At 39.3% G+C, this 14,407-nt stretch overlaps 1 protein-coding gene across 1 annotated transcript; it reads right to left on the bottom strand.

Annotated features, from left to right (window-relative positions):
- Positions 1 to 9,933: 9,933 nt before the first annotated feature.
- Positions 9,934 to 12,514, bottom strand: LOC122197561 (secreted RxLR effector protein 161-like). The gene is made up of 2 exons (XM_042901778.1): positions 12,322 to 12,514; positions 9,934 to 10,202 (listed from the first exon to the last, which is right to left on the bottom strand). The coding sequence occupies exons 1-2, from the start codon at positions 12,512 to 12,514 to the stop codon at positions 9,934 to 9,936; spliced, it is 462 nt and encodes a 153-aa protein (XP_042757712.1).
- Positions 12,515 to 14,407: the final 1,893 nt, after the last annotated feature.

Here is a 14,407-nt window from a genome sequence, read left to right as displayed (position 1 = left end):
CAACGCACCGAAAACGTTCATGGACCTCATGAACCGGGTGTGCATGCCTATGTTGGATCGATTGGTGATCGTGTTCATCGATGATATCCTGATGTATTCGAGGCACAAGGAGAATCTTCGAGAGATTCTTGGATTACTGAGGGTAGAGAGACTTTATGCCAAACTCTCCAAATTTGATTTCTTGATATGAGAGGTCTAGTTCCTGGAGTATCTCATTAATCAGAATGGGATATTGGTCGGCCCGGCCAAGGTTGAGGCGGTTATGAGATGGGAAGTGTCGAGATCTCCGTCTGAGATCTGGAGTTTTCTGGGTCTGGCCGGCTACTATCGGAGATTTATCAGAGATTTCTCCAAGATTGTCGTTCCTTTCACCAAGTTGACTCGAGGCACAAGGAGAATCTTCGAGAGATTCTTGGATTACTGAGGGTAGAGAGACTTTATGCCAAACTCTCCAAATTTGATTTCTTGATATGAGAGGTCTAGTTCCTAGAGTATCTCATTAATCAGAATAGGATATTGGTTGGCCCGGCCAAGGTTGAGGCGGTTATGAGATGGGAAGTGTCAAGATCTCCGTCTGAGATCTGGAGTTTTCTGGGTCTAGCCGGCTACTATCGGAGATTTATCAGAGATTTCTCCAAGATTGTCGTTCCTTTCACCAAGTTGACTCGGAAGGATGTTACTTTTACTTGGGGTCTCGAGCAGCAGGCCTCATTTGAGACCTTTCGCCAAAGATTATGCAAAGCCCCGGTGTTAGCCCTTCCCGAAGGAGTGGAGGACTTTGTGGTTTATTGTGATGATTCTATATATGGGATGGTCGCAGTGTTGTTGTAGAGGGAGCACGTGATAGCATATGCATAGAGGCAGCTAAAGCCTCATGAGATGAGGTATCCCACCCACGACCTGGAGCTAGGGGCGGAGGTGTTTGCCCTTAAGATCTGGCGCCACTACCTGTATGGGGTCCGGTGTACCATATATACGAACCAAAATAGCCTCAAGTATCTCATAGATCAGCCCAACATGAATATGAGGCAGAGAAGGTAGTTGGATGTTGTAAAGGACTATGACTGCGGGATCTTATATCATCTGGGCAAGGCTAATGTGGTAGCCAACGCCCTGAGCCGTAGAGCAGCGAGTGATCCACTCTGAGATGTGTTCATGAGGACGACAGTGATGACTCCAGTCTTAGATACTATTCGAGAGGCCCAGATGGAGGCCATGAGACTGGAGAATCGCAAAAAGGAGCGAGTGATTGGGCAGGTTTCTGAGTTTCAGATGGACAGTCGTGGGCTTATGACTTTTTGAGGGTGGATTTGGGTGCCCTATACAGGTGGATCTTGTTGTGTATTGATGGAGGAGGCACATAGATCGAGATGCTTGATCCTCCCAGGGGCCACTAAGATGTATTTGGACCTGAAGAGAGACTAATGGTGGCTCTGTATGAAGAGGGACATGGCATGGGTTGTAGAGAGGTGCTTGACCTGTCGTCGGGTTAAGGCGGAGCACCAGCGTCCACACGGTCCATTACAGCCTCTAGAGATTCCCCAGTGGAAGTGAGAAGAAATTTCAATAAATTTTATCGCCAAACTATCGAGGACTGCGTGTGGGGTTGATGCAATATAGGTGATTGTAGACCGGCTGACGAAGAGTGCTCACTTCCTCGCCATTAGTGAGAGCTCTTCTACAGAGAAACTGGCCGAGATTTATGTGAGAGAGGTGGTAGCACGACATGCAGTGTCGACCTCGATTGTGTCAGATCGAGATGTGCGTTTTACTTCCAGGTTATGGAAGAAATTTCATGAGGAGTTGGGTACCCGATTGTATTTCAGTAACGCTTACCACCTGCAGACACATGGTAGAGCGAGCGGACGATTCAAACGCTAGAGGACATGCAACGTGCATGTGTTATGGATTTTAGAGGAAGTTGGGACACGTATTTTCCCTTGGTTGAGTTTTCCTACAACAACAGCCACCATTCCAGTATTAGCATGACTCTCTTCGAGCTCCTATATGGGAGGAGGCGTCGGACTCCCATTTGTTTGGGAGAGGTAGGGCAACGAGTGATGGGATGCACTGAGATAGTTCTAAAGAAGACCGAGCAGATTCAGCAGGTCAAACAGAGGATACTAACAGCACAGAGTCGCCAGAAGTGTTACACAGATCGGAAACGATCCGAACTAGAGTTCCAAGTTAGAGATTTTGTCCTCCTGAAGGTATCCCCATGGAAAGGGGTGTTCCGATTCAGGTGACGGGGCAAGCTAGGGTCCCGACACATTAGTCCTTTCAGAGTAATCGCTAGAGTAGGTAAGGTAGCTTACCGGTTAGAGCAACCTCTGAAGTTGAGTCAGATTCATAACACCTTACACGTGTCTCTGTTGAGGAAGCATGTAGCCGACGAGACGGTAGTGGTGCCATTAGTGGACATTCAGGTGGATGCGAGCCTGAATTATATTGAGAGGGCGATTGAGTTTTTGGATCAAAAAGTGAAGGTTCTGAGGAACAAGGAAGTGCCCTTGGTTCAGGTGCACTTGGGATCCGGAGTCTGAGACGCGCGAGCAGTATCCAGAGTTATTTTCGGAGCTTGACTTCAAGGGTGAAGTCTGATTCCAGTGGGGGAGAATTGTAACATCCCAAGACCGGGTATATGTTATAAACCATTGTTCTTTTGGTAATTGTCAAGTTTGGCCCTTATGTGAGAAAAGGTGGTAAATGAGCATGTAGGGGGTACGCATGTGTACGCTCAACGTACACATGTATGTGTTTTTTACGCGGAAGGCACCTAGTACACTGGGCGTACCAGAGGGTACACTGGGCTTACTAGGCCCAGAGAGAAAACCCTAATTTAGGGTGTGTCCCTATTTAAAGGACATGATGGCCTCATTTCTGGCCACCATTCCCAGATATCAACCCTCTCAAACCCTAATTTCTCATCCTTGGATCTTGTGTGTCCATTTGTGAGCTAATATGTGCTCTTGTGGTTTCTTTGGAGTGAAGAAGGAGCCTTGAAGAGGAAGGAGTGAGAGGCTAAGTTTGGATCTGAGCTTATCTGTGGTTGGAGCTTCATTTAGAGGTATAAAGCTCAAAGCATTCTCACCCTTTTTATTTGTGCATCATTTTAGTTCATTTTCGGGTTTGGGTCCCAAATTTGGATGCTTTATGAGATATTGAGCTCCACATCTTGCTATCAGACCCTTTGAGTGTTTTTAGTGGTGTAGAGTCATAAAAATCGAGACTTGGACATTTAAACCAAACCATGCATGAGATATGACCAATTTTGAGAATAGAGAGTGAGACTTTTGGTGTTTGTGACTTTATCAGCCATGCAAAGGCTTAAAGTCAAAGAATTTATAAAGTATGAGCTTGTAGGGAATCCAGATCTGAGATTTGAGCTAAGGTCTTAACGGATTAAGACCAAATGAGTAGGAAGAACAAAATTGGGATGTACGTGGAGCGTAATCCCAGTGCACACAGTGTAGGGTTGCAAATCCCCAATGCATGGATGGTGATGGAGTACGCCCAGTGTAGAGGGCTGGTACGCGCGGCGTACGCGTTGCCGTTGAGTTTTAGGGTTTGGTCAATTTGTGGAGTATTAAGGCCATGGAAGAGTAAAATGGCCTTTTATCCTTCTGTGAGTTTGTAGAAGGGTTAGTCTAGTTTCTTTGAGAGCCATTATTAATTAGAAATAATTATTGTATGTGTTAAGCGGAGGCTAGACCGGTGATTTGAGTGCGAGGTTATCCGATTTCTTGCGAGGTGAGTCTTCTCACTATACTTACCATGAGTGGTATCTTTGTGTGACCGAGGTGCCTTATGTGCTTACTTGTGTATTGTGATATCCTGTGTTATGTCTTTGTTATTTATGCTGAGTATTATTATTATGAGCTTATTGAGTTAGGACTGGAGGGTCCACCCGAGTTGTGGGATAGGAGGGTCCCTACTGAGACACATTGACCGGAGGGTCGTATTGAGTTATCCTTGAGTGGCTAATGTGATGTGTGTGGTATTTTGGGGAACTCACTAAGCTTCGTGCTTACCGTGTTATGTGTTATGTGTTTCAGGTACTTCTCAGGATCACGGGAAGGCACCAGCTTGATTGTACACACGAGGCGGAGTCACATTTTTAGGATCCAGGATTATGTTTAAAACATTTTCTGATTATGTGTTTTTGAAAATATTGTCATTTGGGGTGTTGTGAACTATGTTATAAGAATTACGTGATTTTATAAATGAAAAAAATTGTTTTAAAATTTACGGTGTTACACATTTCTGCTATCTCTGTATCTGTACTCGTACTTTGAGTGTTACTTAGTTTTGTATTACTTTGGATAGGCAACTCTCCTTTCTTGGAATTCTGCATACTAAAATGTTTTAACACTTTATCCAAATACATACTTTGACTAATTCTAGTTATTATTTTGCTCCTATTTCTGAAAATCCTTATTCCTAGAATATAGACAGCCTCTCCCAGATCCTTCATAGCGAAACACTTCGAAGCCAAGACTTAACTTCTTGAAAAGTTGGAATGTCCTTTCCTATGAGAAGTATGCCATCAACATACAATACCAGGAAGTTTACTATACTCTTACTAGCTTTGACATATACACAAGATTCATTTTCACTTCTAGAAAATACAAACTCTTTAACTTTCTCGTCAAAGAAAAGATTCCATCTGCGAGAAGCTTGTTTCAATCCATAGATTGATTTCTCAAGCTTACACACCCTATTGGGGTACTTAGCATCCACAAATCCTTCTGGCTGACTCATGTAAACATCTTAAGCCAACTTTCCATTAAGGAAAGCGGTTTTGACATCCAACTGCCAGATTTCATAGTCATGAATTACAGCTATGGCTAGCATCACCCTAATAGATTTAATCTTAGCTACTGGTGAGAAGGTCTCATCATATTCAACCCCTGGGGTTTGGTTAATCCGTTTGCAACCAGTCGAGCTTTAAAGGTGTGTACCTTTCCATCCATGTCGTTCTTCTTCTTAAATATCCATTTGCACCCAACCGTCTTATGACCTGATACATTGTCAACCAAATTCTAAACTTTGTTGTCATACATAGACTTGATCTCGATGTCCATTGCCTCTTTCTACTTGGCAGAATCAGGGCCCGCCATTGCTTCCTTATAGCTAGAAGGCTCTTACAGTTTTACTAATGTAATATCACTGATAAATGTATCACCATTTGTAGTAATATGGAAACCATAAAACTCACGTGGCATTCTAACTCTATTGGAATGCCTAAGAGGTAATGAATCGTGAACTAGTTCAATTGGAATTCCTTCCTCAAGTTGAGCCCTATCATTTTCAGAGGTTCCTTCATCGTTTGACTCTTGAATTTCTTCAAGATCAATTGTACTCCCACTGCCCTTTTTGCATATGAGCTCTCTCTCACGAAAGACTCCCCTGCGTGCTACGAAGACCACGTTCTCACTAGGTCTATAGAACAAACATCCAAAGGACTTCTATGGATAGCCGATTAAAGTACATCTCTCACTTCAAGGTTCACGATTTTCGTGAGTCTCTTGTCTAACTAAAACTTCACAACCCCAAACCTTAATATGTAAAAATGAGGGAACCTTCCCTGTCCACATTTCGTGAGGTGTTTTGGCAACCTTCTTAGTTGGGACAAGATTAAGAATGTAAGCGGCACTCTCTAAGGCATACCCCCAGAATGAGATTGGAAGCGAAGCTCGCCTCATCATGGAACAAACCATGTCCAACAAGGTCCGATTATGCCTCTCAGCCACACCAATAAGTTGTGGTGTCCTAGGAGTTGTCATTTGTGAAACTATTCCACATTCCTTGAGGTAGTCATGGAATCTAATACTAAGATACTCACCACCTCTATCAGATTTGAGCATCTTTATCTTCCTGCCCTATTGATTCTTTACTTCTTGTTTGAACTCTTTAAACTTCTCAAAGGTTTCTGACTTATGCTTGATTAAGTAGATATATCCATATATGCTATAATCATCAGTAAAAGTCACATAGAATCGATTTGCATCCCTTATGCTGGATCTGAAGGGCCCACACACATCTGTGTGTATGATATCCAACAATCCTTCATCTCTTTCACAAGAAATAGTGAAAGGTGATATTGTCATCTTTCCAAGTAAACAAGACTCACACATATCATCTGACCTTAAGTCAAATGATTCCAACACTCCATCCTTTTGGAGTCGGGTGATGCTTTTCTTGTTGACATGTCCAAGATGACAACTCCACAAGAATGATTTGTCTAAGCTATTAAACAAATCAATTTGTAACTCACTATTACCTAAATTGTCGAAAACCATCACAGTTTCATACACGCCATCACATGGTAAAGCTTCAAAATAAAATACACCATTTTTAAAAGAAGAAATAGATCAATTCTCTTTATCAAAAGAATATCTACAACCTTGTTTATATAAAGCATGAAATGAAATGATATTTCCTGTCATTTCTGATGAGTAGCAATAATTGTTCAATTCTAAACACAACCCACTATTATCCACTAAGTTATAAATCCAATCTTGGTAACAGCTGATGATCTCTTTTTGTCCATGATTAAGTTCATTCTCCCATGCTCCACATCCTCACCTTTTCTTAGCCCCTTCAAATCAGAACAAATGTGAAAACCACATCCTCTATCAAGGACCCAAGAATGAGAATATGATGATTTTTTAGATAAGATAGTGTAAATACCTACCGAGGTTGGCTTTACTTTGCCATCCTTTATGTCTTGCGAGTACTTGGGGCAGCTTCGTTTCGAATTCCCTTTCTCGTGCTAGTAAAAGCAAGTAGCCTCTTTTGGATCATAGGAAGGGGGGCCTCAGAACTTCCTTTTCCTTAGGATCCATTGCTTAAGGACCCAACTTGGGACCTCCCTTCCAATTCTGTTTAGGAGGACCTTTCCTATTCTTCCATTTTCCTTGCCCAATGGCCAAGATAGGAGAAACAATAGGGGTGGAGGAAATACTTTTTCCCTTCGTTCCTACTTCAGCAGTTCACAGGAGGTTCTGAAGTTGAGCCAATATGGTCTCTTGGTTGTTCAGATGATAAGTTAAGACAAACTGATCATAACAACTGGGAAACAAGTGCAATACCATATCAATAGCCAATTCCTCATCAAAGTTCGCATTCAGCTTTAGGAAGCGCTCGAAGTATTGTTGCATTCTTTGCACATGGCTACTGAAGTACTCTCCATCTTTCATCTTGCTAGTGATGAGGGACTTTACTACCTCATACTTCTCTTGACGAGCTCGTTGATGGTACTTTTCTATTAGGTCATTGTTCATCTCGTATGGCCAATATCATAGAACCTTTGGAGTTCAAGAGTCATAGTAGCCAACATGATGCATGCAACTTTAGTTGCATCATTACAGTGATTGCTATAATCAACTAGTTCTATGGTAGAAGCTTTGGTTTCATCAATCTTGAGAAGTTCTTTTTCGAGCACATAATCTTTGTCCTCGAAACATAGAGACATTTTGATGTTACACATCCAATCGTTATAATTGGTGCCATCAAAAGTAACTCTCGAGCAGATGTTCAAGAGCGAGAAGTTGTTTTTGTTGGAGGAGGAGGAACCAGAAGCATCGTTGGGTATTAACATTTAAAAGAGAAGAAGGACATGTTTTAGCTTAGACAAAAGTAGTCCTCAATACAACACCCAAATGAAATATTAAGGTTAGGATCCTACTATATAATTTACAACTTAGAAAAGGGTCGTCGTAATCTAATTGTGAAATAAATAAAGGTAGGTGAATGGCGATTTACCATTTTCACCACGAAAAAAAAATTTAACAAATTAGTTTTTTAATGAAATTCCTAGATCTTTTGAGATTCATTGAGCTATTCAATGGCATGTTTAATCTCGACTTCTCTTCCATTTTTGACTAAGATACCGAGGATCAGAAACAAGATGTGAATAACCATGCAAATTAGCTTGATACTCTCGATGTCATGTATCATCTAATCAATGTGTCGGTTAGCTACTCACGCTCCATTAATCAAGTATAATTTACGAGATACCCATTTCCACCCTTTATTAGTCCATATTAGTGTGTCGGTTAACCACACATGCTCCACTAACGACTTATTTAAAGTGCAATGTGCAATATCATAGATTAGCATCAAATTCACATTTTCCCTAAAGTAACTAAGATTGAGAATTTTTTAAAAACATTTAGTTACTTTACAATTTCATTATACTTATTAATGAGAATTATTTGTCCTATCAAACCCATTCGGCTAACGACCCTCCACCAATGAAGGAAGCGGTGTGTGAGAGTGGACACTCATTCAATCGCCATTTTATAGACAATTTCCTTATACACCCCTTATAGATTAGCTTCGTGAATGAGGCGTACTAGCGGTTCGACTGATTTGTCTTATATATATAGTAATATTAGACTTGTAATGTTACTTATAATATAAGGGTGTATTTTTAACACTTTTCAAAAATACTAAGGTTATATTTTAAAATTTCATAATTAATATTCAAATAATTAAATTGAAAAATAAAACCAATTATGAATTGGATATCCAATTACATTTCAAAATATTCAGATTTATACAATTAAACAATATCATAAAATGTAACTGTCCTAATAAATTCATAGTATATCTTTAAAAACAATAGTATTGGATTCAACGACTCAATACACCGTGATGAACGATCACCATGTCGTGTTGAGTCGATTTCGCATGACAACATGCCGTGTTCGAAGAACACCACGACATGACTGATGAACATAATGACGATTCTGTTCACTCCTTGTTCAAATTCATATGTGTCTTAATTCAATATAAAACTAAACCTAGTCTTTGATACCACTGATGGGTTTTTAGCATAACAAACAATCTTATGTGTGCATGCAATCCTAAATAATATCTATGTTTTCTCTAATTGGACATATAATATGAACAACAATGTATAAACCCCATATCTCTAGTACATAATAAAAAAAATACACATTTAGGGTTATGAAACTTAACTTTGATTGTTATATAGAAATAACAATCCAAATCCTTAGTATTGTAGAATCTTTGAGGTAAGTGTCATAATTGTCACGCCTCTAATGGCTCACACTCAATACAAGCTATGAAGAACCATTAAGGAGAAGGAAAGAGACTTCAATTTTTGGTTGGCTAAAGTTGTAGGGTAGTGTCCCTTTTTATAGTGCAGATAAGAAATCCTAGATAAGCTCAAGTCCAAGATTATCTTAAACTGGGTAATTATCTACCTCCCTGATTATCCATTCGGGTTTATTCTAGAACCCTTAACCCCAAGAAACTGTCCATGGCTCTATGGAGTGTTCTAATTGCCTCTTGCTCAACTATTAAACAATTACAATTCAGTCCCTGGATTTTTAATTAATTCTTTTAATCCCAAAATTAATTCTAAATAATTTCTAATTAAATATTAATTAAATATTGCCCTTTCATATTAATATATTATTCTCTTAATATATTAAGAAACTATTTATTTTAGTTTATTAATCAAATAATAAATTAACCTCCTTTCTCCCAAATCATTTTTCCAGTTGTTAGTCTTGAGGGCAATCAAAAGCACTATGCTACTATTAATTCAAGTACATACCAATTATAGTTTGGGACTTAGACACCTAATCCAACAAATTTCTCATGTTAACACTTTCTCACGGATAAAGTGGTAATGAACTTCAATGTGCTTAATCCTTGCATGAAAGTGGGATTCTCAGCAAGTTGAATCGAGGAAAGGTTATCACATAATAGAGGCATGATGTACTCCACTTCTTGATTTAAGTCTCTCAATAGATGCATTAACCGCACACTTTCTTGAGTTTCCATAGTAGCAACTTGATACTCAGGTTTTATTGTCGAGAGTGACACTATTGTTTGATGTTTGCTACACCATGAAATATTACTATACCGAAGCATGACAATATATTCAGTCGTAGATCATTGAGTATTAACATCTCCTTCATATTCGGCATCACAATACCTAGGTAACTTGCATTCAGAATCCCTCTTGAAAAAAACCCCATAGCTAAGAGTAGTTTTCACATATCTTATCACTCTTCGAATTGCATCAAGTTGTGGCTTTCTTGGAGTCTGCATGTACCTACTCAAAACACCAACAATAAAGGCAATATCGGGCCTTATTAGGGTGAGATATATAAGGTTGCCAACTATCTTTATGTACATAGTTGGGTCTTCCAATTTTCTGCCTACATCAACATGAAGTTTCACATTAGTATACTTGCTTTGGTGTAATATGATGTCCCTATTTTTATAGCATATCTCTAGTCCAAGAAAGTGTTTCAACTGTCCAAGGTCTTTCATATTAAAGATGGTGCACATGTTCTCCTTTAACTGTCTGATCATTTCATCAAGGTCACCTGTTATAATCAAATTGTCTACATATACTAGAACCACCACAACTTTATCCCCAATTTTATTTACAAACAGGCTAGCATCAATAGAAGTAATCGAAAAACCATTATGCTCCAGGAACTCATCAGTTTTCCCGAACCATGCTCTTGGTGATTGCTATAATCCTTAGAGCGCCTTTTTGAGCTTACATACTTATTTTGGATGTTTCTTTCTTTCAAACCCCAGTGGTTGATTCATGTAGATTATATGATCTAAGTCCCCATATAGGAAGGTATTACATACATCCATTTGCAAAAGCTTCCAGCCTTTACTTGCTGCCTATTCTAGAAGTACTTTGATAGTGGTTAACTTTGCTACAAGGCTAAAAGTATCTTCATAGTTGAGACCGTATTGTTGCGAAAATCCACAATCAACCAAACAGGCTTTGTACCTTTCTATGGACCCATCTACACGTGTTTTAATTTTATACACCCACTTGCATGAGATTAGCTTAACGTCTTTTGGTTTAGGAACTAACTCCCATGTTTGATTTCGCTACAAAGCTTCAATTTCTTCTTCCATAGCACCGATCCATTCTTTCTTCACACATGCCTATGAAAACATGTATGGCTCAAGCTCTTCTTGTTCAATAATAGCTGCATTGGCATACCTTGGATTTGGTTTCTTGAGCCTGGTTGATCTCTTTACACTTGATGATTCATCATTGTCAATGTTCCCATTTGCTTGATGAAACACACATGTTTGCCAAGGTTGATTTTGTACAACATCTTCATTTTCAATTACGGTCTCATCCCCACTAAGGTTAATATTAAGATTAAAGAGTTCAAGTTCTTCCTTGAGCGATTCTGAATCCAGAAGGACTTCACGATTCGACCACCTCCATGATGAGGTTTAACCGAACACCACATTTTTGGACATGTAGCACTTTCTAGTGGTTAGGTCACAACACCTCCAACCATTTCTCCCTTGGTCATATCCTACAAAGATGGTTCTTACTACTTTCGTCTCCATCTTGTGACAAAGATGGCTTGGTACAAACAAATCGTAGACACAACCAAATACACGTAGATGACTAACATTGGGCTTTATATTAAGTAGTTTCTCAAATGGGGATAGGTACAATAAACCATGTTGTGCAATTCGATTAGTCACATACACAACCGTTCTCATCGCCTCTGTCTAAAATCATTTAGATACATTCTTGTCATGGATCATACTTCCAGAGGTTTCAGCTAAATGATAGTTCTTACTCTTTGAAACACCATTTTTTTTCTGGGTGTTTGGGCAGGTCATTTGTCTTTTAATTATGTGAGATTTTAGGTACTCACTGAACTCTAGGGCCAGGCATTCTCCTCCATTCTCTGATCTCAAGCAACGAATACTTTTCATGGTCAAACTCTCAGCTTCACTTCTAAATTCCTTGAATTTACTGAAGGTTTCATATTTTTCTTTCATAAAATATATCCACACATATCGTGAGAAATCATCAGTAAAAGTTACCATATACCTCATGCCTTTAACTGATGGTTGCTTGACTGGACCAAAAACATCCAAGTGCACCAATTCCAAAGGGACCGTCTATTGGAAACTTGATCTTTCAAATGACTGTTGATGTGCTTTGCCGAACTGACAACCAGCACACACAAGACCTTTACTGACTTCGAGTTGTGATTGGCCACCAACCATCTTCTTTTTCATCATCAAATCCAGTTTATCATAACTCATGTGACTCAACCTCATGTGCCATAAGTCCACATTCTGATTCATTTTGTTCTTCTTGAAATATGTTGATTCAGCCGAAAGGACATAAATAGAGTCACTCCTATGACCTTGTATGATTGCCTTAGATGAGGTTTCGAATTGCTTGTAGATCTTTATATCGTTGGGACCAAACACAACATATTATCCAACTGTAGTCAATTGTGACACCAAAAGAAAACTTTTTTTTCATACTGGGTACATGATAAACACCCTTAAGAATGGGTTCTTTCTTGTTGTTGCTTGATGAGAAGCTGACCTCACCAATATGAGCAATGTTAAGAATGGGTTCTTTCTTGTCTCTTTTCATGTGGTTCGAGCAACCAGATTCAATTATCCATTCATCGAGTTTATTGCATGAGTTCTCAGTTGTAATTATAAGAGCCATGAATTCTACATCTCTTGCAAATCATACTTAAGCATCCCACACTTCTTCATTTTGAGTTGTTGTTGTATTGCCTTCCTCTAAAGGTTCCGAACAACAATCTCTAGCCATGTGTCTGCTTCGACCACACTTTGGAATTTGAACGAAAATCTTTTGTTGGTGTGGCAACTTTTTTTCTTTTCCCAAGATTATTCTCCTTTCTCACATTCATGATCTTCTTTTCGTACCTATCATTCCTAATCTTATCCGGGTTACGCATGTATTTTTGATTGGAATGTGACTTATTCTTTATTTTACCTTTTCTTTCACACACGGCGTCTTCTTCCGTCTTCATTGTAGTGTCACACCCCCGAACCAGACGACGGAAACGTCCGAGGGCTATTGTGACTTAATTGAATACCATCACAATGATTATACATGAATCATAACATCATTCATCACCATGCATTGAAATATTACAACTGATATTGTTGACATTCAGTACATTGTTTTAAACATTACATTTCCAAAACATAAACCGTTCGATACTAATTTAAACAAAACATCATGACATCACTGGATACATATTCTTCGACTTACCTGTTACCTGAGAATACAAGTATTTTGGAAAAACGTCAACATATGAAATGTTGGTGAGTTCATAAGTAATGTTTGAAACAAAAATGATTTTTGTGAAATTTGAAAACCCCGAAAATCCGATATTTTCTTAAAAGAGTATTGTATATAAGAAAAAGTGTGAAGATCCGTAAATATGCTTGTTGATTTTTGTAAACGTGAATAATTGTTAGACTTTGTATACATCACATAGGTAAAAGTGTTGAACTCCCCAGGAAAACTCGATGTTTTCCTAATACATCAAATTACGTGTCTTATTTATTGTTATACCGATACGACGATTGTTTTCGATAATTCCAGGTGACATTGGATTAATTATGGGTTGTGAGTCACTATAATCACGCATTAATGAAAATGACTAGTTTATAACTACCAAATACAACGATCCCTTAGGCGTCGTCCGTACTACTCACTTAATCCAACCACCCTGACTTCTCATAGCTCCACAACCAAGGAGAAAGGAGGGTACGAAGCCCCCGTTATTTCCATAAGTCGTTCAAGGCTATCGTGAATGCGAAGGCACTTGGCCCGACTCGAATTTGACTTCTCGACTTTGATAGCAGTACCAAAGGACCCTTGGGGCCCAACAACACAATAAAGCTATTGAAAGTCCTTTTACATGGAATTAGGTCATAGAAGGCCCAATAACATGTAAGCGCGTTCCCTTCGGGCCTAAAGATCATGTCATTGGGCTAGCAAGGCCCAACAAGCACGATTTGAAACTTTCAAGCCTAAAGATTGAATATTGACTTCTCGTAAATTTCGCGTGTTCATTGAAGTACGATTGATTATTGATTTTTGGTTCGTTATTGATTCGAGACCGAATCAATTCGTTTGGTAACGATATTGGTGTTGAAAGTGTATTTGTTACAACGGTGATCTACACTTACGTCGATATAGTGCTTCGAAAGGAGTGACTTCGATGCTCGAATGGTAACTGTTGTTATACGAGAATTCAACTAAGGGTAAGTGGGTATCCCAAGACTTCCCAAAGTCTATCACACATGTGCGAAGCATGTCTTCGAGCGTCTGGATGGTTCGTTCGCTTTGACCGTCCGTTTGTGGGTGATAACCGGTGCTCATGTCGAGATGGGTTCCAAGTGCTTTCTGAAGTTATTGCCAAAAGCATGAAGTGAATCTACTGTCTCTATCTAAGATGATAGACACTGGTACTCCATGAAGTCTCACGATTTCTCGAATCTATAATCGTGTCAGTCTCTCCATCTTGTAGGATTCTTTTATTGGCAGGAAATGAGCGGATTTCGTCATTTGGTCAACTAT

The sequence above is a fragment of the Lactuca sativa genome, chromosome 4 (genome assembly GCF_002870075.4).
Source record: "Lactuca sativa cultivar Salinas chromosome 4, Lsat_Salinas_v11, whole genome shotgun sequence".
NCBI lineage: Eukaryota > Viridiplantae > Streptophyta > Magnoliopsida > Asterales > Asteraceae > Lactuca > Lactuca sativa.
Note: the sequence above shows the minus strand (reverse complement) of the source record. Positions and strands in the feature narration are given on the sequence as shown.